Genomic DNA, 26,174 nt, shown 5'->3' on the forward strand with positions numbered 1-26,174 from the left:
CAGTGCTATTGAAACGGTGCCTGTCATCTGTTGGCTCCATTGGGGCAGCAGTGAGAAGTGATGTCTGGGGATGTTCTACCTTCCCTATTATTTTTGAACATTTGCCTGAAAATAGAGCATCTCAGGGAATGTTTCTCTGGAGGGACGGCATCTTTCTCTGCTTTTTCTGTGTCAATTTGTAAGGTTTTGAGCGAGAATGGTGTTTCGCACAATGCACTGAATATAGAGCTGAAGCGGCGGCGGCAACATTCTGTGTTTTTCGGTTCATAAGGGTCCATTAATCTTGTAGCATCTCTGAGCTGCACTATTTTTAGTTGCCCTTTTCCACTTTTGCAAGCTTTTCTGTCTCTCAGTATTACTAAGAAAAAAGTATGAGAATAACATGAGGTAATCAGCTGTGGGGACTGCGGCGGGGATGCAGCCCGTTGCAGACCAAGGAAAGGTTAATTGTGCCTCGTGGGAAGAATAATCCCCATCCTAAGTACTACTCGTAATCAACCGCTGTCATCTCAGGCACTCGCCCATTCTACCACACTGCAGAAATAATTATTAGGAAAATGGCCAAACGCAAATAAAATCGAAATAAAATCAGATCGGAGCAGGCTGATTGGAAGCGAATCTATCTTGTGAGCGTGGTTAACTACATACGTGCGCCGTCGGATGCGCTGATGCTAGCTCAGGCCATTGTCAATCGTCTAGCGAGACTCCCGGGAAATTGTGTGGGCAGTTTGAATCATTTTAATTGATTGAAAATGATATCATCAACTCAACGTCTGTATTGAAAAGCCAAATACTGTTCTGAAAGGATGTTCAGCGCTGATGATTAGTAGGGAGGAATCGCTGTACAGCTGTGATATTAACTGATCACTTCTGGGGGTGAACTTGTTAAATCTTTGTGGTTACTTTAAGGGGCCCATAGGCGGTGCGTCCCAGCCGTGGGTAGTGCATGCATTCTGATGCAAGCTGCCAGGCTGCACTGGTACTTGCCATTGTTTTTACCAGTGGTGGATTAAATGAAACCTGTCAAGTGTTCCCAGCATGTAAAACCGCCTAACAAACCGCACATTCAAGTTCATCTGTTTCTAGATATTCAATGTACAGAGGCAGTATACCTTTTAAAAATGGCTTTAAAAAAGTTCCAGCGCAGTATGCTAATCCTGAACCACCCGTCCGATGGGTGGCCCGCCATTGCTGCTCTTGAGTTCTTTTCCTAACCCCTACTTTTCCTTTCCAGCATAAAGCGGATGATGCCTGCGACATTATTCACAGGGTGATCAAACCTTCCTCATGCACCTCGGGATCGTGAATCAGTGCTTACATTGGACATTCAGCACTGTCATTTGTGCATGCAGTTCACATAGCGTAGGAGATTTTCAGAAGCTATTTTTCAGGGTATACAGGCTTCGCTAGTTATAAACCTAGCAGATTTGGAAACAAGCTTGAGTGTGTTCTTAGTGTAGGCTGTTTTACATGCTAGGAACTGCTGACAGGTTCCCGGTAAGTACACAGCCTTGGGCTCTTCCTCAAACTTTGACTCTCCCTTTCCCCAACGCCAACCTACCACACGGGCTCTAAAGTTAACACCACCATTCTTGGCTAGCAAGTTTAATTCTGCTCATCTTCAGACCACACACCTAAATGAACTTCGTAACCAGACTTTTAACATCCTTGATCTGAAGATGGCAGTGAGGAAGGTAAGTATTATTATTTGTCATCCATTGGATTAGGCCAGTAGATAATGGCTTAGTAAAGAGACTAAGAGGTTCATCCGCTGAGGGCCCCTATCAGATATTTTCGGGATCCATAAAGTTTGTTAATGGAGGAAGGACAAATTGTTAGGGGCACGGAAGGTGGCAGTGACTGTGTGGAGAATATGGGCAGAGGGGAGACACAGTCGCAGGAGTTTTGAGTGAGGAGTAGGCAGAGGCAGACAGAAGGCTGCAGATGCTTTTTGGTGAAAGAGTGGGCACGGGGTCACAAAGTGATGGTGGTTCTATGTGGCAGGAGAGCATAGGAGACAACTGACCAGGCATATGAGGAAAAAGTGGTGGACAAAGTGGAAGGGGCTGTGAGGGGTAGTACGGGAGGAAGATACAGTAAATAGGTGGCAGGAACTTTGTGTAGGAGAGCATAGAAAACAGAGGTAGATGTCCTGGACAGGGCTACAATAACAGGGGTTCTGTAAGAGGAGGTGAGAAAAAGTTGATGGGCTGAGTGGGTAGAAGAGGGAGCAAGAAGGTAGCAGGGACTCTGAGAGGGAAAGAGACCCAATGTAGGAGAAGAAGGGGGGTGCAGAGTAGATAGAGAGGGTCTGGGGACTAGAACACTGTGGCAAGGACTCTTTGGCCAGAATGAGATTGTGAGAGCTAGGAAAGGAAATATTCAACTGAAGCTGTGGCATATACAGAATGCAGAGGAGACCGCAGCTTCATTAGCTCCCTGATATCCCTTCGATAAAGCAGAGACAGTCCAGACTCCCTCACTGTCTGGCTGCATCTCTGCTGGATGCACCTGTTACTGGACTATCTTCTGTATTCCTGCCATCGTTCCTGTATTCCTACAGTCTTGTTAACGGGCAGCATGCAGCAAACTGCTCTGTGATTAAACCCATTGTTGCCTTGGTATGAAGACTTCCATTGAAGTAGAACTTGCTAACTCCCGTGGCAACCTGTTCCACTCATTGATCACCCTCACTGTCGGAAAGTTTAATCTGCGGAATCTGTCTAATCTGTATCTCCTCCCTTTCAGTTTCATCCCGTTGCTTCTAGTCTTCCCTTGTACAAATGAGAATAGGGCTGATTCCACTGCACTGTGACAGCCCTTCAGATATTTGTAGACAGCTATTATGTCTCCTCTCAGCCTTCTCGTTCGCAAGCGAAACATTCTAAGTTGCTTTAACAGTTTGTCACAGGGCATGGTTTGCAGACCGTGCAACATCCTGTTAACTCTTCTCTGAACTTGCTCCAGTTTGTCAGTCTTTTTTAAAGTGGGGTGCACAGAACTGGACACAGTATTCCAGATGAGGTCTGACTAAGAAAGAGTAGAGGTGGATAATGACCTCACGTGATCTAGACCCTATGCTTCTCTTAATAGATCCCAGAATTGTGTTTGCCTTTTTTGCTGCTGCATCACACTGTTGACTCATGTTCAGTCTGTGATCTATTAGTATACCCAAGTCTTTTTCACATTTGCTGCTGCTTAGCCTAATTCCTTCCATGTGTGTTTTGTTTTGTTTTTTGCCTAGATGTAGGACTTTTTATTTGTCCTTGTTAAATACCATACTGTTAATCGCCGCCCATAGCTTTGTGTCACTTGCAAATTTGATCATTTTCCCTTAATTTCCTCATCTAATTCATTTATTAAACCTTTGAACACTGGGCCCAGGACAGGGTCTTGTGGTACTCCAGTTGATACATTCTTCGCAGCCATTTACGACCACTCTTTCAGTACAATCACTCAGCTAGCTCTGAATCAATCTAACAGTTGACTTGTCAATCCCATATTTGGTAATTTTTTAAAATAAGGATGGTATGAGATACTTTGTCAAATGCTTTACTAAAGTCAAAATCTACTATATCTGCAGCATATACCTTATCAACCCAGTCAGTGATTCTGTCATAGAAGGAAATTAGATTCCCCTGGCATGACTTGTTTGTTACAAACCCATGCTGGCTCTGGTTAATTACTTTATACTTATCTAAGTACTTGCATACATGCTATTTAATAATAAACAACTCCCATTCTACTTTTCTCCACAACACTTCTTTTTCTCCCATCCAATCGTATTCTGAGTGCTTACTAGACTGTCCTTTGTGGGCAAAGTCATTTCTTGAGTTTTCTTGTGTGTGAGCCTGGTACCAGTTCCTGAGCAGTATGGGTGCTGACTGACTCCCGATCCTCCTCCTACTTTGGGTCACATGCTTCCATTCCTCTGCTTCTGCTGTTACATTGAAAATTTATTTTCCTTCAACATTTTGAATAGTCATTTCTGCTCTGTGAATGAAATCCTTATCTTGCTTAATGAGTTTCAATGTATCTGTTCTCTCCGGAAGACTTTGCACCTTTTCCTCCAATAGAGCCACAAGCTAGTAGTGAAGTTTGGCTTTTCTTCTGGTAGGTCTGTAAACATATAGCATATGTTGCAGCTCATCATATAGCTACTTTTTTCTTCCATGTTGCACATAGTTGATGTCCACTTCAAATAGTCAAGAATTCTCATAATGCTATTTAACCTATAAGAAGTTACTAAGTGCAAAACTTTGCGCTATCTAGCGCTGTCCTCTGAGCAGCTAAACCCAGTGCTCTTCCCACGAAAAGCCACTCTTCACTCTTCCCACAATACACAAATTATCTTCCTGGAATTGCAATCCCTGTTCTGGCAATTGTCTTCCGAGCAGTTGGACCTGGATAAACCCAGTGATCTTTCCATGGAAAGCAATTCTTCACTCTTCCTACAATACATCGGGCATGTGCAAATTACCTTCCTGGAACTCCAATCCCTGGTCTGACAATGTGCTTAAACGCCAATAGAACTAGATCTCAAAAACTGGAATTTGTTTTGTATTGGTTTTTTTTTTTTTTTGGTTTTTTTTAACATGCCTCTCAAAAAAAACGTGAATATGAGTTTTACAACACATTCTACGTACCCCAAAGGGGTGGCATTAAAAAATACAACTTGTCCCGCAAAAAAAACCAAAATACTCCAAGGGTGCATTCCCACGAACGTATATCTGCTCGGTTTTCACGCCGAGCAGATATACGTTGTCCTCGTTTGCAGAGGGGGGAAGGATGGAAGAGCCAGGAGTAGGAACTGAGCTCCCGCCCCCTCTCTACCTCCTCTCCGCCCCTCTGCACTATTTGCAATGGGGAGAGGCGGGCTGGGGCAGGGCTAATTCTCGAAACTTAGCCTCACCCCGCCTCTCCCCATTGCAAATAGTGCAGAGGGGCGGAGAGGGGGTGGCAGCTCAGTTCCTGCTCCTGGCTCTTCCATCCCCCCCCCCCCCCCCCCCCCCGCACACGAGAACAACGTATATCGGCTCGGCGTGAAAACCGAGCCGATATACGTTTGTGGGAATGCAGCCTAAATCTCATAAATCTATGTAGGCAATAGATTTATATAAGCTCTGGCACTTTCAAAACAACAATGAAAAAAAGCAAAGAAAATAGCTTAGTCATTAAGGTCATAGGTTGGTCACTAAGGGGTTAATATACCTTTAAGGAAATTCTATTTTATCTTCCAGCTGTCAGTGTAGTAATAGTGGGGTCTATGAATTGAGCCTCCCACTGGAGAAAAAGCCTGCAGTGTTCTGAGTGTTGTGTGCCATTAATTTGTAGCTTGCAGGTTCCTGCAGCTCTCAGCTATAATGATGGAAATCCAAAATGTCATATTACTTTAAATGCAATGTGAGGGCCTTCAGCCTAGCCCAGATATATAGAACTACCGAGATATGTAGTATTTGGTAGAGTATCGTCGGTGTCTGCCCAAGAGAACCCTTGGTACCCTTGCTCGCTAATGCGATCTATAGGTCTTCATGGCTGAGCAGTCACCTAAACGTGTCATTTAGAAAGTAGTGTTAACATTTAGACCATATCAGGCTTTCAGCAGAGTGCTGGTTGTTTTTTTGTGGGCTGATATAAATGATAGTTTTCTCCTGCATTTCTATGTAATTAATAGTCTCGTAACCTAAAACTTGACTCTATTCTTGCATCATCCGTGTTGTAGAAGTCTCCCTAACTCCTTTACTTATCGTACTGTTGCAGTATCTGTAGAGCCACCAACCTAAATAATGTGTTTTATTTCCCAGGCACCACGTCTGGAGGCACAGATAATTCTGGGTTCCCTTGTTTGTTACCCAAATATTTATAAGGACCTACCTTTGCTCGAGTCATCCAGTGGACTGAATGACCTCATCATAGACAACAAGGACGTCAAGGTTAGGAACACCAGTTGTATGTGTGCTCTAAAAAATGGCAACAGCTCCATTCTGCAAAAATTAATTTCTTTCAATGAATGCCTTTGTATATTCTGTACGTGCGCCAAGGTGATATTCAGGAAAAAAACAGGATCCCTACAATTAGTGACCAGAATACAAGAAGTCGTGAAACTATGTGTAGGAATATCCAGAATTAGCAGAGCTAATAGGGGTGGGATTATCAAATGTCACGAATGACTGGTTTGTCTTAGTAGATTCAACCTGCATGTACTGTAAGGAGTTTGCAGCAAAGCAGCACAAAAGGGTTTTCTACAATAACCTCATCCTCGCAATAAGCAATAAGTGCAAGTATACTGGGACCTCCACTGATCACTAGAAGGGGTGTCCCAAGGACTATGATCCTCCTGAAGGCAGTGGTCGAGCCTACTTTCTGCTACTGCATTCGGTGTCTATGGGGCTAACAGAAAGTGCCGAGGCATGTGCAAATGCTGCTACCGCCAATCTCCTCATCCCTGCATGCAGTAGTGAGGACATATAACCCCCATTTCATTCTAGTGTTTGGTGGGAATCCGTAATCCACAGTGATCTTGCATTTATCATCTAACCCAAGGGTTCCCAAAGTGGTCTATATGGACCCCCAGTGGTCTATTTTGACTTGCTGGGGGTCCATGTCAGCAAGAATAAAAATATGGGGGATGCACAAGATGTAAATGGGGGTCCACGTGAGTGGACTCAATTTAGGCAGGTCATCATCAGCATTTAGGCGATCTGTCAATGACATAATACACCTCACACAGATTGTGCACATGATACTTATAATAGACATCGGAATTACTGACCTCTTGGATATTTCATAAAATTATTTATGTAGAGTTCACGCAAAACTTCTTGGGCTCTGGCCATAGACAAACAGACCTGCGCAGTGGCTAATGTTCCTATAAAGTTTATTCTGCACATCGGTTTCATGTGTTCTGCCAAGCCCAGGAAGTTTTGCGTGAACTATACCCATCTGCTTTGTGGTGTGCTGTGTTCATGTGCAAGTTTTTACACACTTTCATACCGGCAGCAACGCATTGTGACTACCTGTTGCTTATCCTGCATTATGGACTATCGCAGGAAAGTTTTTGATAGCTTTTCCATCTTCATACCTCGTGGAAAGGGGTTTTAGCGCGGTCGCCAATCTTCTTACGAAAAAAAAATCGATTTCAAATCACAGGATGTTGAGATGTGAGACTATACCTCACTAATATGAAGCCAAATATTGACCAATTCCTATCAGAGCATCCGGCTCATCCCTCCCATTAACAGCATTATTTGTGTAGTCATTTTATGGAAGAATTTTACCAGGTTCTGATTAGTTTCGTCCAAAATCCAATTATTCCTTGCATTTTGTGTCTTTTCAGTAAAGATCTGAATGAAAATTGTTCATTTTTTTTTCTTAAAAAACAGTTGTCCACTAAAAAAGCCTATCTAAGTGAGCAGCACTGTGTCAGCTGGGAAAAACCCATCTGACTTTAATAAGTCAAGGAAAATTTAATATTAGGCAGGCAGGGGGTCTACGGAAAATTAAAAAATCGTTAAGTGGTCTACGGGGCAATAAAGTTTGGGAACCTGTGATCTAACCTATGGATAAGTTATAAATGTTTGGGTTTTTTTGCGGCAAAACCTCTTTTATAATATGCTGGTTCTACTTGTGTTTTTAATTAAAGGGGCTGGGCCAAGGGCAACAACCCCCTTTTCCTCAGTAGTTGAATGTCAAAGTGGGGTCCCTTATTTGGGCTGCCCATCTATGAACCAGAAAAGCACAAGGTCTGTAAGCTTCTGGCAGACCTTGTGCCATCCTGGCATTACAGGACAGACATTCTGGATTGTCAAATGATCAGTCTATTTTATTGAGGTGCTTTTTTTTCAGCTGCTTCTGCATGTTGTTAAATCAGTAGTATCTGTGTTCTGGTGATTCCATGTATGCCGCTCATCCTGAATTAGCTCTTTACTATAGTAGTCCATTTTTTTCTTCAAGTCTCCAGTTCAGATAGACTGTGCATATGAGATTGCCAGTATATAGTGGCCCTCTTTTATTTAAAAGGGCTTTCCCACTACTTCTCAACCTCCCTGTCTATAACTTCCTGGTTGCTGCTGACCAGGACACGCGACTGCTGCAGCCAATCACGGACCACAGCAGTAACTTCTATAGCCAGTGATTGGCTGCAGCAGTCACGTGTCCTGGTCAGCAACACCCAGGAGGTACAGAGTGGTTGTGAAGCAATTTTAAGTAATGGAAAAACCCCTTTAATGTGTATTGCAATTTATGATTTGGAGTATGATAGACTGACCTATAGATTAAACCAGTAGATGCATGTTGATGACTTGGCATACTTCGTAGGGTGAACACTGTATCCATAGTAATGCTCATCTTTGTCTTCTATCTAGAGCATTTTGATTGACAGTTTGCTGAAGAATGCCAGAGAGGAGCCTAATGAAGCGGCAAGGTAAAATCATTAGTAGTTAGGTTGTTCGTTGTGGATGTAATTTTTTTCTTATCAGGCTTCCTTCGACTTCTAGTTTCTTGCCAGTTTGATAGCCGCTGGCTGAATTAGCATACCATTAAAGGGGTTTCCTGTCTTACAAAGTAATGGCATACCACTACAATACGCTATCACATTAAGATCGCCGGGGGTCCAATCTTTGAGACCCTTACAGAATCGGAAATGAATGCGATACAAGGCTACAGGGTTTCCTACATACTCCTTCTCCTGGCCATTCCTTGGTGCAGAGAACTGCAGCCATCCTTCACTTAAATGGGGCTGCACTGCAGTTCCTGTTCAGCCAGGGAACAAGGGGAAATGGGGAAGAGGATGAAACCCTACACAAGCGCTGGGTCCTTTTTATATTCCCAGCCACTGACCCCACCGATCACAAAGTGATAGTATGTCCTAAGAATATGGCATCGCTCCAGAACATGGGAATACCATTTTAGGTAGAATTTCCAGCCAAACTGTAACTGGTCATGTGTTAGGAAATTAACAATCATATCGATTGGCCAAAGTTTGGCGATTTTTATTTATTTATTTATTTATTTTATTTTATTTTTTTATTTTTTTTTTCTTGATACATTTAAGACAATTGGCGTCTTTTTTTGCTTTGTTGATAATATGACAACCAGAGATGCAGCTGCATTGTTTGTCAGCAGTTAACCTGCGTACATACTAGGTACTAGGGATACATTTGAAGATTTCAGACTTGAATGATATGTGTAAAATACAAGGGAACCCCTTTACAAGTACGCTAGAAGTGTAGTCCTATGAATATTGATCATGTGTTAATTCCTGCATGATTTTACCATGGTACTACTGTAGTAATGTCAGGGACATCTGCCTCCAGACCTGGTGTCGTCTTTACTCTTTCTAATGCTATTTTATGTGCTAGGTGCATAGCAATCTGCTGTCTTGGGATATGGATCTGTGAAGAGCTGGTGGAGAATAGCAACCATCCTCAGGTTATCGATGCAATTAATGTTATTGGCGTAACACTAAAGGTAATTAATACGGTTTTCTCTCCTCAGAATATATTACATTGGATGTATTACTATATGTGTTACATTACACCTTATGTTCTGTAGTTGGATGTTAATGTACATTGTCAGTGTCAGGTGACTAGTCATTCACCATTTATATTATATTCCATGCTAATGATCTCTCAGAACATCCTCATCTGTTGCAAAAAATATTCTTCTGCATTGTGGTCAAATACATAATCTGCACATTGAGATTGAAGCGTAAGCAGCCTGGAGGTGAAGACCTATTTGGATATGATTCAGACTGTATTGGCCATACTATAAAGAATAGAATAAACTGCGTCTCCTTTGTGAGGGGTTTCAACTCTTGAGATTTACCATTCCTAAAGGAGTGCTCCCATCTTGAACAAACGTGGCCGGCATGAGAACACCGCTGATTACGAGGTGACTGGGATAAAAGAAACAGGCAAGCTCAGCTTGTTGTTTCCGTAACTCCTATAGAAGTTAATGGGTCACACTGCTTATCACCGTAAGCTATGCTGTTTCCGCAGATCCCAAGTTACAAGAACAGAGCACCTACTCTGCTTTTTGTGTAACTTTTCATTGATTTCTGTGGGAATTACAGAAACCATGTAGTGCAGGGTGCCCCGCTATTTCTGTCCGGACCACTGTATTTAGGGTGGCTGGGGAAAAGGGGAGCTCTATCTCAAGATAGGTGAATGTCTTGCTGATATGCTGTAAGTCTCAGATGGGAATACCCCTTTTAGCAGTCCTTACAATTTAAAGAGGCTCTCTGGTTTTAGGTTAACGTTTAAAGGGGTTGTCCCGCGGCAGCAAGTGGGTCTATACACTTCTGTATGGCCATAATAATGCACTTTGTAATGTACATTGTGCATTAATTATGAGCCATACAGAAGTTATAAAAAGTTTTATACTTACCTGCTCCGTTGCTGGCGTCCTTGTCTCCATGGAGCCGACTAATTTTCGCCCTCCGATGGCCAAATTAGCCGCGCTTGCGCAGTCCGGGTCTTCTGCTCTCTTCAATGGAGCCGCTCGTGCAGAATGCCGGCTCCGTGTAGCTCCGCCCCGTCACGTGCCGATTCCAGCCAATCAGGAGGCTGGAATCGGCAATGGACCGCACAGAAGAGCTGCGGTCCACGGAGGAAGCAGACCCCGGCGGCCATCTTCAGCAGGTAAGTATGAAGACGCCGGACCGCCGGGATTCAGGTAAGCGCTGAGCGGTTTGTTTTTTTAACCCCTGCATCGGGGTTGTCTCGCGCCGAACGGGGGGGGTTAAAAAAAAAAAAAAAAAACCGTTTCGGCGCGGGACAACCCCTTTAATCATCATATAAGCAAAAAGTTCTTTAACTTCCTGATCTGCTTTTGGTACCATTTTCAATGTATGTAGTGAATAAGAACACTCTTCCGAAGCAGCAGACCTGCACATAGACCTGCTCTTAACTGCGGACCAGATACAATTGTATCCAGTCTACACTGTGTTCTGTAAGCTAAATGCATCAGTCAGAGCTGCAGAATCTAGTTGTGTGCACAATGTATCTGTAGTTCAGGCTGTTTAGCTCACAGAGTATTTTCTGGATTGGGTAAAGGCCCATTTACACCAGCAGATAATCGCTCAAAGATCGCTCAAACCACAGTTTGAGCGATTATTTTGCTTAAAAAATAATTGGTATTTAAGTAGCTACTCAGCTACTTAAATACCAATTCTGTATGGAAATGAAGCCTTTGCTGAACACAGGCTAATAGCGGGAGGCTATTATCTGCGCTCAGATTCTTTGTTCTCTGTGGAGAACTACTGATAAAAGTGATCGCTAAAATCAAGTCATCTCAAAACGATCGCCGATTAGCGAATTTTAGCGATAATCGTCCAGTGTAAATGGGCCTTAAGGTTATATATCCACTTCTCAGATGAGAGCAGGGCGAGGTCTGTACAATCTGCAGACTGTGAATATAATCAAGACTGTTCTCATTCAATGATGGTAGCAAATATTGTAAACAAGAACTTAAAACGCAAACTATATTAGAAAGTTGTAGGACACACACAGTGTCTTTCCCAAAAAATAAGACTCTGTCGTATATTAATCTTTGCCGCAAAAGAGGCACTAGGTCTTATTTTTCAGGGATGTCTTATTTTACTTAACTAGCAGGCTCAATCTAGATCCTCTTGCTGCTCTCCGTAGCTCTGCCACGTGTCTTGCAGTCCCCGGCCGCCCACTGAAGATCATTTCCTGGTTTGGGGATTCATAAAATCCGCATTCAAGAAGCAATGGCTGAGCAGTGCTCGAGAACCAACCAATGCAATGCTTGATGAACCAATGCGAGGACTGTGATTGGTTCATCGAGCGCTGCATTGATTGGCTGAGCAGCGGTCAAAGAACCAATCACTGCCATCACGTTGTGGAGGCGGGACTTATGAAATGACCAATCAATGCTGCAGCTTAGCCAATTGATAAATCCCACCTCCACAACGCGACGGCTGTGATTTATTCATCAAGCACTGCATTGATTGGCTGAGCAGCGCTTAAAGAATCACAACCATTGCGTTGTGGAGTCGAGATTTATGAATTCGCTGAGCCCCAGCATTGATTGGCCAATTCATAAATCCCACAATGCAATGGCTGATTTTTTATTTTTTTTTCTTTGACCGCTGCTCAGCCAATCAATGCAGCACTCAATGAACCAATCACAGCCATTGCTTACTGGAGGCGATCTTATATTTCAAGCCTCCCTAAAAATCCTGAAAAATCAGGGTAGGGCTTATTTTCAGAGAGACGCGGTATACATGTGTCATTTTAAATTGCATATCTAGATTTATACAATTAATCTGCTGTAGCCAATGCAGATTGGCACAGAAGGCTGCACATTTACCCTAGCCTTGGCACAGAAGGCTGCACATTTACCCTAGCCTTGGCACAGAAGGCTGCACATTTACCCTAGCCTTGGCACAGAAGGCTGCACATTTACCCTAACCTTGGCACAGAGGGCTGCACATTTACCCTAGGCTTGGCACAGAGGGCTGCACATTTACCCTAGCCGTCCTGAACTGTGGCAGCCATTACAGTGACTACTTAAGTAGCATAGTGCGCCAAATGAATCTTCGACGCATTAAACAAATGTAGTGCTCTGAATATTTCTTTGGCTCTGGCTACATCTGTACCACTAATCCAATGCTTTTTAACACTTGGAAGTTATTTCCTGCAGGCTTTAAGTGCAAAATACTACTTCAGAAATGAGTAACTAATATAGTTTCTCCATATCAAAAGCGAAATTTGCAGCACTTAAGTAGCTAATAAGCTGGCATTAATGAGAGCCGTGTGCGGGAGGAAGGACCGTGTAGCACTATCTGTTTCTCTTTTATCCCTTTGGTTCGAGAAGATGTTCTAGCATTACTGCTTGTAGCCATTTACTGTAGGAGAGGCCCCGTGTAACACATCATGCCGTGGAATCATATGTAAAAGGTTTGAGCAAGGCGACCGGAGAAAACGCCATTTAATTTTTTCTTGTGTTTTGTAAACGTAAATCTTTATGTTCCTTGAGCAATACCTATATACGCCTGGTTTACTATAGTAGGACGCATGCTTGAGTCTATGGAGTCTGTCTGCTTTATAACGCCACTTTACACTAAATATTAACTGCACAAAAACTTGCGCAACTTTGTACATACATTGCTTAACCCCTTCATGACACAGCCTATTTTGGCCATAAGGACGCAACGATTGTTGGCGGATTTTCTTCTCCATTTTTTAAAAGTCATAACTTTTTCATTTTTCCATCGACGCAGCCGTATAAGGGCTTGTTTTTTGTGTGGCGAACTGTAGTTTTTATCGATGCCACTTTTGGGTACATAGACTATATTGTAAAACTTTTATTATTTTTTTTTATGATAACGGAGAGAAATGCATTAATTCTGCCATAGAATTTTTTTCTTTTTTTTCAGCGTTAATCATGCAGCATAAAGGACACAATCCATTTTTTCTGCGGGTTGGTACGGTTACAACGATACCAAAATTCTTACATTTTTTTTTAGGTTTTTTCACTTTTCTGCAATAAAAATCTTTTTTTTTTTTCTTTCTAAATCGCTGCATTCAAAGTCCTTTTTTATTTTTTTTATGTATGGAGCTCTATGAGGACTTATTTTTTGCGAGAGGAGGTGTAGTTTTTATTGGTACCATTTTGGGGTACACATGGCTTTTTTGATCACTTTTATTGCATTTTTAGGGAGGGAAAATGCAAAAAATTAGCATTTTGCCTCAGTTTTTTTGCGTTTTCTTAAACACTTTTCCCCGTGCACAGTCAAAAGCATGTGCAACTTATTACACGCATCGTTACGGACGAGACAATACCAAATATGTGGGGTTTTAATTTTTTTATTACCTTTTTTTAATGCCAATATGAGAAAAAGCATAAAAAAGGGTTGTTGTTTTTTTCCTTTTTTTTTCTACATTTTTCTTTTTTCTTTTTTCCCCATAATTTGTGACAACACTGCACTGATGATCGCTGTGATAAGCCATGGCAGGGCTACTGCCCTGCCATGCCTTATCGCATATACAGCGATCACAGGCTATAGCAATACAGGACGCCAGTGTCTGGCGTCCTATTGCCATGGCAACAGGCCGGGCTCTCTGCAATTATATCGCAAGAGCCCAGCAACTTCACAAAGGGAGCACGCTCCCTCTGTGAACGCCTCCCATGCTGCAATCTGCATAGATCGCAGCAGGGAAGGGGTTAACAGCCGGGGAGGGGGGGCATCTCCGATACATCCCCGCTGTTGCAGCCGAAGGCCAGCTATGACTGACAGCCGGCTCCTGCTGCGGGATAGCGCGAGATCATAAGTTATCTTGCGCTATCCCCAGGACGTAAATTTGCGCCCTGTTGCGGGAAGTACCCCGCAGCCGGGACGTAAACTTACGCCCTGGAGCGGGAAGGGATCAAAGCTGGTTTCACGTCCGCAGATCAGGCACAAAATACCGGAGGAAAATGCTGGGCTACTGATGGATGGACACCATTATAGTCAATGGTTGGTCCACTTTGGCCAGGGAATTCCTCTTTCCTGCTTCCCGAACAGAGCAGGAAATGAAACCCCCAACGCAAATGTGAAGACACCCTTATTGAGCCCAGGGATGTTTTGTACAGGTTTTATCGATGACCCCTCCCAACATTGCTTAATGTCTATGTAGATGTCATCTGTGCACCAGGCATTATAGCATCTCCATGAAGAGAAAACAAACTGTCCTACATTCTAGGAGCTCAGTTACCCTGTTAGGAGTATAAATGACAACAAACTCACTGACTGTTTCCAATAGCAATGAGTAGATTTGTGAAGGCTGCACTGGTCCATAATAACATATGCAAAGCAAAGTATATATTATAAAGTGTAACAGTGGTGTTCATAGGTATGGGTACACTCTCAGTGCAGACATGTTTGATAATTGCCCTGCGTTGTGGTCGTGTTTGCTTGCTCTTCTTCTTAAAGGGGTTGTCTGGGAGTTCAAGATTGTTTTTTCTATTGATAACCTATCCAAGGTAGAGGGAATCAATGATTTCCAGCACAGTTGTCAGCACAGACAGTGCAGGAAGCAGGACATTCCCTCTGTTACTGCAGTGACCCGGTCTGGTAGTGCAGGTGCAGCTCCCATCTAAAGTCAGTAGTAGCTGCGGCTGCACTACCAGGCTGGGCCACTGCAGCATGGACGTCACAATCTACTTCCCGTGCTGTTCATACTAACAGCTGTGCCAGAAATCCCATATGGAGCGACTCCTGACCATCGTTGATCGTTAACGTATCCTGAGGATAGGTCATCAATAGAAAAAAAAAATCTCGAAATCCTAGACAACCCTTATTATCATCCCCAGTTTTGTCTCTTTTTCTTCTCATTTTCCTACATTTTCTCTTTTGTTGTTCTTTTACTTTTATATGCTGCTGTCCTTTTATGCCTTTTTAGCCTTCACAGTACTTTATTATATTTTGGCTTGCTTTATTAAATACAAGCACAACTGTATATGGAAACAGCAGAAGGGACCCCAACTTCTTCATTCTCCGCTTTTGGCTGAGGTCCCAGACATAAGACCACCACTCACCATAATGTTTTGGCATATAACATTCTAAGATGGAAAACTCATTTTCATATACTCTTAGGGAGTTCAGAGCTAATAGACAGGGGTCCTGTTTTCTGAATCTTCCTCTCATGGCCGAGGTGGAGAACAGTTATAAAGGGTTCCCTCTTTTTGTGTTTTTGATTGATGTTAGTGTAGGGACTCACGAGGACCCTTGACGTGGGTTGTGAGCTTGTGTATTAAGGGCAAACTATTAACCAATACCTCGTATTTATCAGTAACATGCAGTGCAGCTTTGAGCACTGGGGAAGCCCAGCGTGCCAGTGAGGTTCACTTATGGGGTGCAGGGCAGCCCGCTGGATTGAAATATGGCATTACTTATAGGTTGTAAGCCTGCATGGTGCACTACATGTACTATGTCACCCTGTATATGCTTTATCTATGTGCAAGGATAGTGCTAAGCAGCCGTCCCCCTCAGTATAAGGCTGATTTGTGAGTGGTTGTTCATCAGTACCTTGCACATGTGCAATCTGCTCCTCCATATACCAGTCTGGCTGGCTGTATACTGGGGGCTGTGATGCATTTACCTGTCCTCTTGTATCATTACATAGGTAAGTATATGGCCATTTGCTGGGCTTTTTCTTTCCAGTTACAAAGGGTATATCTCTGTCTTGAAGACCTCCTCCTGTCCTGCATCACACAGACATCCCCTTGATTTGAACGATCGCTGTGTAATATTTAATTCTCCTCCATGGTGGTGCTGCAGGGAAAATGACCACTTGGGGAGCATTCCCGCAGCGTTACTTACTACGGTGGGCAGCTACGGCAGAGGGTTCCGTCACAGATACCCAACAGAACCATTCACTGTCCTTAGTGAAATAGACAACACTTTGGTTTCCATTTTCCAAGGGCTCCGTCCGTTTATCTTCTATTTGGAGTGTAGACTAATGTAGTCGACTATTCTAGTCTATACTCCACATAGAGCGGAAAGAAATGGAACCTTTGTGAAACGGTCACCAAAGTGCTGTCTGTTCCGATCGCTGTGACGGACCCCCTCGATGTAATCCCGCAGAGTAGTAAATAGCGCCCTGTGACTGCTCCTGTACTGCTAGGTTTCTCCACAGATCACACCTGATCGCTGGGGGTCCCAGCAGGAAGACACTTTGCGTCCTGATTGTTGCCAAGGAAGCCTTCTAATAAGTAGATTATCCAAAGTAGCGATCCTCTTTAAGTAGTAGTGGTGTTCAGTTTTGATTGCAGTCTAATCCAGTTGCATGTTTAGTCCCTTCTCCCCATTCTGATTGTTTAGGAGCACTTGTTGTTGTGAGCGGTATCCATTGATTATACGGTAGGTGGAACATAAGCGGCTTAGAAATAATTTTCATTAAACGCGCAATCTTTCCATGACAAAGTGCAATACCTCTTTTAGCAATGACTGAGTATGGATGGAGTGGGTCATCAGACCTTTCTGCAAGTGCTCATTTTCATTAGTTTTTAGCTACCGTACTATCTAAGTACGTTCTAATGAATCCCAGGCTGCGGTCTGCGTATGCATTCTGTATGTCCCTCTGCCACTGCTGGAATATACAGATGGCAGTTTTGCCTTCCTGTTGGCACTGCTGGGGTTCAGCACCATGGACAGGTCAAGCCATCATGTTCACAGAAGTTATGTGTAAGAGCCAGAAGTCTTATTAGCTGCCGATTCACATCTGACGGGCGTTTAAGAATAAATGGGGATGGGAAAGGGCAGGATATCTATTAGGTATACTTATTTATGTTGGTGATAAACGGACCTTGAATTCTTATTACTGCTGTTATCTCTCTTGTTGCATGGTGGAAGGGCAGGGCCGGGCAGACAGTCTTACAGCGAGCATTACTTATATGGGAGGGAGAACTTTTTTTTTTTTAAATCAAATCTTTTATTGTCTTTAACATTTTATTTATTTTATGTTGTCTTCATTTCTTTAGTTTTCCAACAAAACAGTAGCCCAGGTGGCCTGTGACGCGCTTCAGCTCTTGGTTTCTTATTGGCGAGAACTCCAGAACTCCGATTTGCCTTTGTGTAGGAAGATCACGGAGGTAGGTTGTAATCGTCCAGCTTTCGGAATGTCCGTTTACACCAAACGATTATTAATTGAACGAGAGAATGATGTCAGAGTTGGCTCTCGGGCAGCCTGTTGATACAGGCAGGTAACTCGTTCAAATGAGAAATCGTTAAGTCTTTCACATTTGCTGTATAAGTGACTGAGAGGGACTGAATGGTCACTGTTTACACCGAACGATTAGTGAACGACCCAACGATGATCTTTATGCTGCCAATACTCAGAGACCAATACTCAGTGCAGGTCATGCCATTCTCACATACATTATTAGAAGACAGTTCTCTGATGACTGCATTGAGCCCCTGTGTAATTAGCACATCACCAGGACAAATAGCCATCCTCTGGAAGTGAGCAGTAAGGATACAAGCTGAGATCTTAAAAGGAACCTGCCTAAAGCACCGTAGACTACCTTATAGAGCTGTTATGGGAGGTGACGGGGAGCCAGGTACTGTATTTTATTTTTATACACGTCTGCTTCCTGGTTCTCACGTTGAAGTTTGAGCAGCATACGCAAATCTGACTCTCCAGCGTGCATGCTCTCCCATAGACTTGTATAGGAGAGCACGCACAAGGGACTCTGAAGAGAACCAGACTTTTGTACGGTGGGAACCAGTAAGCGGGTGAGGATAAAAAGCACAGCACACGGCTCCATGTCACCTAACTTAACGGGACCAAAAGTTAGTTTATGGTGCGTCAGGCAGGTAACCGTTTCCCATTAAAAACAACAAGGTCTATTAGAAAAGTATATGCCAAATAGGTTTTTTTGTGCTGAAATCACCATGCCCACTTACCGCTGGCTTTGTATTTACAGCACGTCTCTCAGCTCCCATAGGCCGATGTGTCCATAGACGTCAATAGCCGATGTTTGCTAGTGTTCTGTTAGAATACCCTTGGCCAGTGTACTTTCCATTTCTGAAAATTTTCACTTGCCTCATTCCTTCCAATATCAAGATTTCTATCAATTCCCAGATCTCAGCTGTCCTCCAACAAGCCTCAGTTAATACCTGCCCGGGCATGAGTACCCCAGCAGCATTGTTTTGGGCACAGTGGTAGTCCGCTGAGACGCTGTGTAATTCCCTAACACGGGGGCTAATCTGTGTGCTGTGTAGCTGTTTTGACAGTTGTGAATGTGTAACCTTTGTGTTCAGCGTATTGTGTAACATACTCCTTGTTTAATCCATGACTTCTGATGTACTTGGACTCAATCTGTTAGCAATTTCTCATTTCTCTTATAGATTTTGGTGGCGACTATTTCATTCCTTCTGCCAAGTGCAGAGAATTCTTCAGTGGAAACAGACAAAAAGGTAAATGCCGTTACCCTCCAGCGATGCCTGGCACCACATCGTTCACATCCGAGTTCAGGGCTTCCATTCTTCTGTTCCGTCATAGACAGAAAAAACAGAAACACACTTTTCTATTGTACTTTTCCATTAATTTAATGGGGTGTAGGGCTCTTATGTTTCAGTTCATGTCCATTCCATCAGGTTGTTATTGCTCTAAGTAAACAGTAGCAGAGTCTGCTGCGGTATTAGTCCATAGTGCACACAGTCCATCTAGTCTATCCATATATCTCTCTATAGGATAGGTCTATGCTCATACCAGGCAGCTAGAGTTCATTTGTTGTTGATTTTCTAACCATGTCTGCTGGAAGTTTGTTCCAAGCACCTAATAGTCTTATTGGTTAACAAAGGGTTTTATTGATTTTGAGAATGTAATGTCATTCGAACGATTCGAACATTTCAAGCATGTTTTAAATCAGGGATACAAGATCATCTAAAGTGACAACAAAGTTGTGCAACAGATCTCTTGTGTTAATTAAGAAGTTTAAAGCTTAAGTTTATGTCCCCTGAAAAAAGAGGGGAAAAAGGGGAAGAGGGGGGGGGGCAGAGGTGCAAAGTAATTGGGAGGAGACGGTGGAGGTTGGGGACACATGAGAGATGGATTAGGGGGAGGGGTAGTTGGGCTATGCTTAATACTTATCCTAAAATTATGTCGGGTTTGGAGGATTTGAATGGGCCCTTCTATTGTTTATTACTAAGATTATAGTTCTTCATAAATGGGTTGGGGTGGTGAAGAATAGGCTGGATGGTAAGCTAGGATCAAGCTGCGGAATTCCACAGGCGCGTGGTAAGGGAATATTACCAAGACATCCAGGTTTTTTGAAAGAGTGTTTTGCGATGCATGAGGATGGCTGCCAACTTCTCATTGACCGTGATCCAAGATATTTTTATCCTGTTTTGTATGGCACAAGAATAATAAAGATAAGGAATTCTTCACAAGTTACCAGCTCCCTTTGTTGGGGATTTCCTATGCATGATTCAAGATAGTTTAGTTTTCACCATGTCCAGACTTGAAAAGGACTGTGCAGGGACCGGACAAGCTTCTATCAAGCCTGATAGAAGCCTCTCCGGTCAGATCGCGGTTGCAAGGCAGCCGGGGGCCTTCTGAAAGGCCCTAGGGCTGTCTATGCAGAGCGCCTATCAAGCCGTGCGCTTGATGGGCACTCTGAATAGGCGGCCCTGGGGCCTTTCAGGAGGTCCCCGGCTGCCTAGCAACCACACAGCGTCCTGCGATCTCATCGTGGGACACTGTACGGGCCCCATGAACGTCGGGTGCAGGCTGTTTCTTACAGCGAGCACCCGGAGGCAGCAGTTCCGACGAGCCGCGCCGCTCGTCAGAACTGTTAACACTTTAAATCCTGCTGTCAGAGCGGTATTTAAAGTGTTAACAGTTCCGACGAGCGGCGCGGCTCGTCAGAACTGCTGCCGCCGGGTGCCCGCTGTAAGAACAGCCGGCACCCGACGTTGTATGGAGCGGGATCCACCCGCGATCCCGCTCCGTACAAGCATTTGTTCGACTTGCGAACAGGTTCCTGGAACGGAACCTGTTCGCAAGTTGGGGAGCATCTGTAATTTTATTACCTGTCTGCATTAGATTTATCGAGGGAAGTGTCTAGTGCCAAGTTTAAATTTCCACCCACTATAATTGGGCCTTCGACGCGAGGGAGTCACGTGGATAGTAGGTTAGGCAAGAATGGCAGTTGTTTAGAATTTGGGGCATAATAATTAATGAAGATGACTTGTGATCCATTGAGTGTACTCGATATTATTAGGAACCTACCTCCGGGGTCCCGGTGGGTCTGCTGTGGAGCTAAAGATGTTCGCCTAGATATCCATAGCCCCACGCCTTTCTTCTTTGCCCAGGCGAATGCCAAGTAACATGTTGGATAATTGCGATGGAAGAGGGTTGGCGTGGAGGCGGGAGCACAGGAAAACGTCAGCCCGAAGTCTGTGGTAATAGTCAAAGGCTTTGTGTCTCTTAATCGGAGAACTGAACCCTTGAATGTTGTGTGAAACAAAGGAAGTTGGTTTAGTAGACATGATCAGGTTAGTTATTATATTGCCTGTTAAGGTTCATGGTCAAGAACCGGAGACAGAAGCAAACGCACAAGAATCTATCCAGGTTTCCCTTCCGACCGGGATATTGCATTAGGCCCTGCAGGAAAAAGGGGCTGAATGTGATGGTGCGGAGCTATGTAACGCAGCAGCTACTTAGCCTCTGTAGGCAGCTGTGCGAGTACACTCAAATTATAGTGATAGATGATGGAGCCCCTTTTCTTCAGGGCCTAATTGGGCATGGTGATTGTCGGGATTATCGCCAAGTGCATGGATCCCCTCCCCCTGCAGAATGCTGACCCTGACTCCCCTCCTTTCAATGAAGCGTTTAGGTGACACCTTGGTAGTGCGGTCTTCTAGAGTTCTCGTCTATCTTCCCAGGGAAGGTCGTCGCCCAGGGCTGTGAAGATATTGATGATAGGGTGTGTGCACCTCTTCTCTGCCTTTTAAAGGACTGCCGAAGCGGTCTTGATGTTGTGCCCTGTCTGTATAACGGTAGATTCGTGTTTGGTCAGGTTCGCCGTGTAGGAGAATCGGTGATCTATTCTGCGCTGCCAAGCAGTCAATGGGAGGCAATTTGTTTAGTCTGCAGGCTGCGCTGCAGCTCTTTCTACCCGGACATCAGCGTAGTGGTCTCTTGCAGGAAAATGAGCAGGTTGCTCCCAGGGGTCACAAATGCTGCTGTGTGTAGTGGGAGGACGGTTTAGGGCCTTCTATTCCCCTCTGAGGGCTGATATGTAGGCCTCACCAACGGCGTCCAAGCTGGGATTTTCGGTGCTATGGATCCTCTGGAGGGGCTCAACGAGCGCTAAGTAATTAGAAGAAAAAGTGGAAGTGTTTCTTCCACTATGCTATGCGGTGATCATGTGACCGCCGGGTTTCCTTATTACAACAGAGCTGCAGGGTCCTAGCAAATCCGGATCAGCTCTGTTAGTGATTTCTGTCAATACAGGGGATGTTTTCCATTGTAACTGGGGCTCCTCTAGATGCTGTTCCCGTGGATGCCCCAGTCACAGTGGAAAAGTATGTAGTATTGGTGGTAATAATAAAAAAAGGCCATGTGAGTGACCCCCGGAGGTCTTAAATGATGTCATAGGGGACATAGATGGTTAAAAAAAGTTACATAAATAAGTGGGAAAAAAAATTACAAGATAAAATACAAATATATGCATAAAAAAGTAAATGTCCCACCACCGACGTCAACCAAAACAATCGCTGTATGCGCCCTTTAATCTAAAACCATACGGATTATGTATCAAAATGAGAAACCCTTTCCAATATTTTGTTTTAGTGTAAATTTACTAATTTAAAAAAAAAAAAAATTTTTTTGTGTGTTTTGCCACCAATTAAACAAAAAAACTGAAAAAAAAGTCAGTGAAAAAAGATAAAGATATTAAAAGATGTCACGGAAAAACTTTGCAAAAATACTTTTGGTAGCTGAAGGGAAAAAAATAAGGCAGTAAAACCACTGCATGGGGTAAATAAGTGTCTGGTCCTTTAGGTACAAAACAACCTGGTCCTTAAAGGTTGCGCTTATACCTATGTAACACCGGTTTTCTGCCTTTTTTGGGTTGCAGATGTTCTGGGCGTGCCGGGTGTCTTGCATCTGCCATTGTCTATTGCCCAGTGGTACTGGCTTGTAACAATTGAACAGCTTTGTCCGAGCCACCGATGTAACGCTGGTTAGGGTGAAGTGACATTAGCTTGCTAGTTGCTAAGGTTGGTCAGGGTGACTTCACTTTATAGTGATCACAAGGAATTCAATTACACTACGCTTGTTAGAGCTAATGCTTTCAGCCATTAGTCGTATGAATATCAGCTAGCCTGATCTTTATTAGCGGTTTCTGAGGAGGATGATAGACTTTCTTACAGAATACACAATAATATCCATTTTTAATGCTTGTATTCAAAATGGTGAAAACGCACATGACTGACATTCTTCTCATTGTTTTGCAGTTCTTGGTGTCCTTGCTGCTGTGCCTGTTGGATTGGTGTATGGCTCTTCCTCTCCAGACATTACTTGAGCCCATATCTACTTCTCCCCTTGAAGACCCCAATCTGCCCAAACCTTCCCTCCTGGACTATATTTACAGGGTATGTGTGCGGCTCCAGATACGAGCGGACCTCCTCTAGACAGGAGCAATGTGATTACAGCCGGAGGCTCCACACAGTTGGGTCACTCCGCATCTGCTGTTTATGAGGGTCAAATGGAGGTTTGTGTAATTCCTGTGATTTGTGTATTTCGCTATACCATAAAAAGCTGCTGAGCGATTACGACTCCAGAAATGACTCTCAAATGTCTACAATATGGAGGTTTTTCAGGAAGAGGTTGCTTTATGAATACCGCCCAAACTATATCATGCTATGTCTTCTAGTACGATTCATTTACTCTTGCATCAATTACACCGGATAGGTAATAGATGATCACACGTTCTGGATTGGGTTTAGTGAGCTTTCAGGTAAACAACTGAAAATATAAAGTATTATCTCACAATCTGCTGTTATAAATAGGCTTTTAATTAGGTATATTGCCTTTGGGGGCTTTTACGTAATTAGGGTTCAGGCGCTGCATCAAAACCGCATTCATTTTTAGCATGTTTTTCAAGTAAGCTAACGAGTGAAATTAATGTGTTTCACCTGTGAAATGCAAATGAGGAAGATGGAACAATACCTCTGCAGCGCCACCTATTGGATGGCAGCATTCCTGCAAATCAATGTCTGACCCTTTACACAGGAATTCCCAATCTTTGTTAAGCCCTGAATAAGGGGTTGGACATTGATTTGCAGGAATGCTGCCATACAGTAGGTGGCGCTGCAGAGGTAGTGTTCCATTTCCCTTATTTGCATATTACCCAGAGGAGCATGCATGATCGCCTTTAAGTCTCCTCACCCACCTTCTATATGCTCTCCTCAAGGAGAGACTATACCCCTCCCGACTCGCCTCCCTGTGATAAGCAAATCAATTGTCTGCAGCTTTGCCGATGCTGTCTTACTCGCACCACAACTGTGTGGATTCGCGCTAATTAGTTCTCCTCGCTCAATCTTCTGTTCTCGTGAAATTCCTCATTATAATGCAGTTTTGTGCTGAAGTCAAGAGTTATCGGACTTCTTGGATTATCAAATATTTAATTAAAGGGAACTTGCCACTTTGAAAAATGCAGTGTATTATGCCAACAATAGATTACAGAGCAGGAGGAGCGCAGCAGGTTGATATGTAGCTTTGTGGAAAATATTCAGGAAAACTACTAAATAATTTTAATCTCTGCTCATCCTGAGTTTAGAGGTCCAGTGGGCGGTCCTATCAGTGATTGACAGATGTTTCTGCATGAGCAGCCAGAAACTGATAGGACCGCCCACTGGACTCCTAAGTGCAGACTTAACAGAGATTAAAATATTATATTCTGATTTCCCCGCCCCACCCCCACCCACCAAACTATATATATCACTCCGCTGAGCTCCTCCTGCTCTATAACATGATCCCGGCAGTTCAGTTTCCAGCTGACTGATTCCCTTATAAAGGAATATTCATGGTTTAGTACGTGATTGTAAGGCTTTGTGATTTTTATTGTGCTTCCGCATTTGTATTTCAGGTTCTGCACTGTTGTGTGTGTGGCTCCAACACGTATACCCAACAAAGCCAATATATACTAAGCCTGGCGGACCTCTCCTCTATGGAATACGATCCATTTTTACCGCTAGGGACCGTAAAGAATTCTGAGCCGCCTCTGGCCTTTTCCTCCTCTGACTTCAGCAACCTCCTGACGGTGGCAGAAGGTGAGCAGCGATCAGGCGGACGCTTTGTGTTTCAGTGTAATCCCTGGGACTTCTAAGAACTGAATGTCGCCGACGTTACGTTCCCATCCTGCATGGAAACACACAAGTAATCATCTGAAGAGCGAATACATTGAGTAAAATCACCTCCCCTCCGTCTGATTCCTAGAAACCGTTTATATATAGAAGTCATTACCTTTCTTTTACAAACCCATCAACATGCGAAATGTTTAATGTAATTGCGTGTTTTTCTGCCGGCACGCCTGGTTCCTTCTGCGGTGTGCAGAGCTATAGTTTGCAGGGTGGCTGATCCCAGTTATTTAGCAGTAATTTAGCACATTCAAAGGAGACAAATTGGGATTAGTATGTTTGACTTGCTTTTTATGTACATGTTTGTTACAATGCAATCTCCTCTCCATCCAGAGGGTGGGGCTCTTAAAGGAGAGGTATCGTCAGAACATTACATATTATTTAAAGGTTATGCGCAGCTTTGCCTTCTTAGTAAGAGATTTGTCAGTGTGCTGGACCTTTAGACACAACGAGAATCTAACGATTATCATTGGCCCGAGCTAACGAGCTGATGACGTCATCGCAGGCTCGTTCACGCTTGGGCAGCCTGCTTATACTGCGCTATACCCACGTATCGTTCAGCGTTTCACATCCCTATATGAACGATCAGCGTTTAAACTGCTCGACTAGTGAACGAGCTGGAGCTCGTTTACACTATGCAAGAAGTCTCTTAGTTGTTTCAGTGAGCTGATACAAAGCGACTAGCAACTAATAAGCAGTTTACATGGGACAACTATTGGTCAAGTTCACTCGCTTAAGCAATTTTTTATTTTTTTTGGGGGGGGGGGGGGGGGTTGATAGTCAGCCTGTATAAAAGTACTCTTTAGTCTCTGGAGGAGTCTTTTCTTCATCACTTCCTGGAGACTGTCATGGTCTAGTAGCACTTCTCTATTGTCTTCCATCCTTTTTAATTGCCACAAATCGCACAACCATGCTGCTCTGTCTATACAGACACTATAGAGAGAACGTGTGTGACTGTGTTAAGGCAGTCTCACACAAGTGTATGGTAATTGCGTATTATGCATGTGGGTTTAGCGCACGTAATACGCCGTACTAATATTCCATAGGTGGCCATGTTGCCACTCGCACAAATTGTGTAAATTGCACGCACAAGAAAAATCGCAGCATGTTCTATATTGGCGCGTATTACTAACGCATGCACGCCAAGATAGTACATGACGATGGGCAGTACGCAATGCCATTGCATATATCTCACAGCCCGCACGCTGTGAGATGAACCCGGCCTAATATGACCGCCCCAAGGAAAACTTCCTAAAAATCAAGTTAAAACATTAAAAACAAACATTTGTAACTATTT

At 43.6% G+C, this 26,174-nt stretch overlaps 1 protein-coding gene across 2 annotated transcripts in view; it reads left to right on the forward strand.

Moving 5' to 3' along the window:
* The window catches only part of RALGAPA2 (Ral GTPase activating protein catalytic subunit alpha 2), a 280,005-nt gene that overhangs the window by 123,190 nt on the left and 130,641 nt on the right, over positions 1-26,174 (forward strand). For both annotated transcript variants that reach the window (XM_066595757.1, XM_066595758.1), the window contains exons 25-31: positions 5,805-5,933; positions 8,364-8,422; positions 9,360-9,468; positions 17,488-17,598; positions 18,857-18,925; positions 22,973-23,110; positions 24,607-24,790. In XM_066595757.1, the coding sequence (XP_066451854.1) occupies positions 5,805-5,933; positions 8,364-8,422; positions 9,360-9,468; positions 17,488-17,598; positions 18,857-18,925; positions 22,973-23,110; positions 24,607-24,790 (799 nt within the window). The remainder of the gene's footprint in view (positions 1-5,804; positions 5,934-8,363; positions 8,423-9,359; positions 9,469-17,487; positions 17,599-18,856; positions 18,926-22,972; positions 23,111-24,606; positions 24,791-26,174) is intronic.

The sequence above is a fragment of the Eleutherodactylus coqui genome, chromosome 3 (genome assembly GCF_035609145.1).
Source record: "Eleutherodactylus coqui strain aEleCoq1 chromosome 3, aEleCoq1.hap1, whole genome shotgun sequence".
NCBI lineage: Eukaryota > Metazoa > Chordata > Amphibia > Anura > Eleutherodactylidae > Eleutherodactylus > Eleutherodactylus coqui.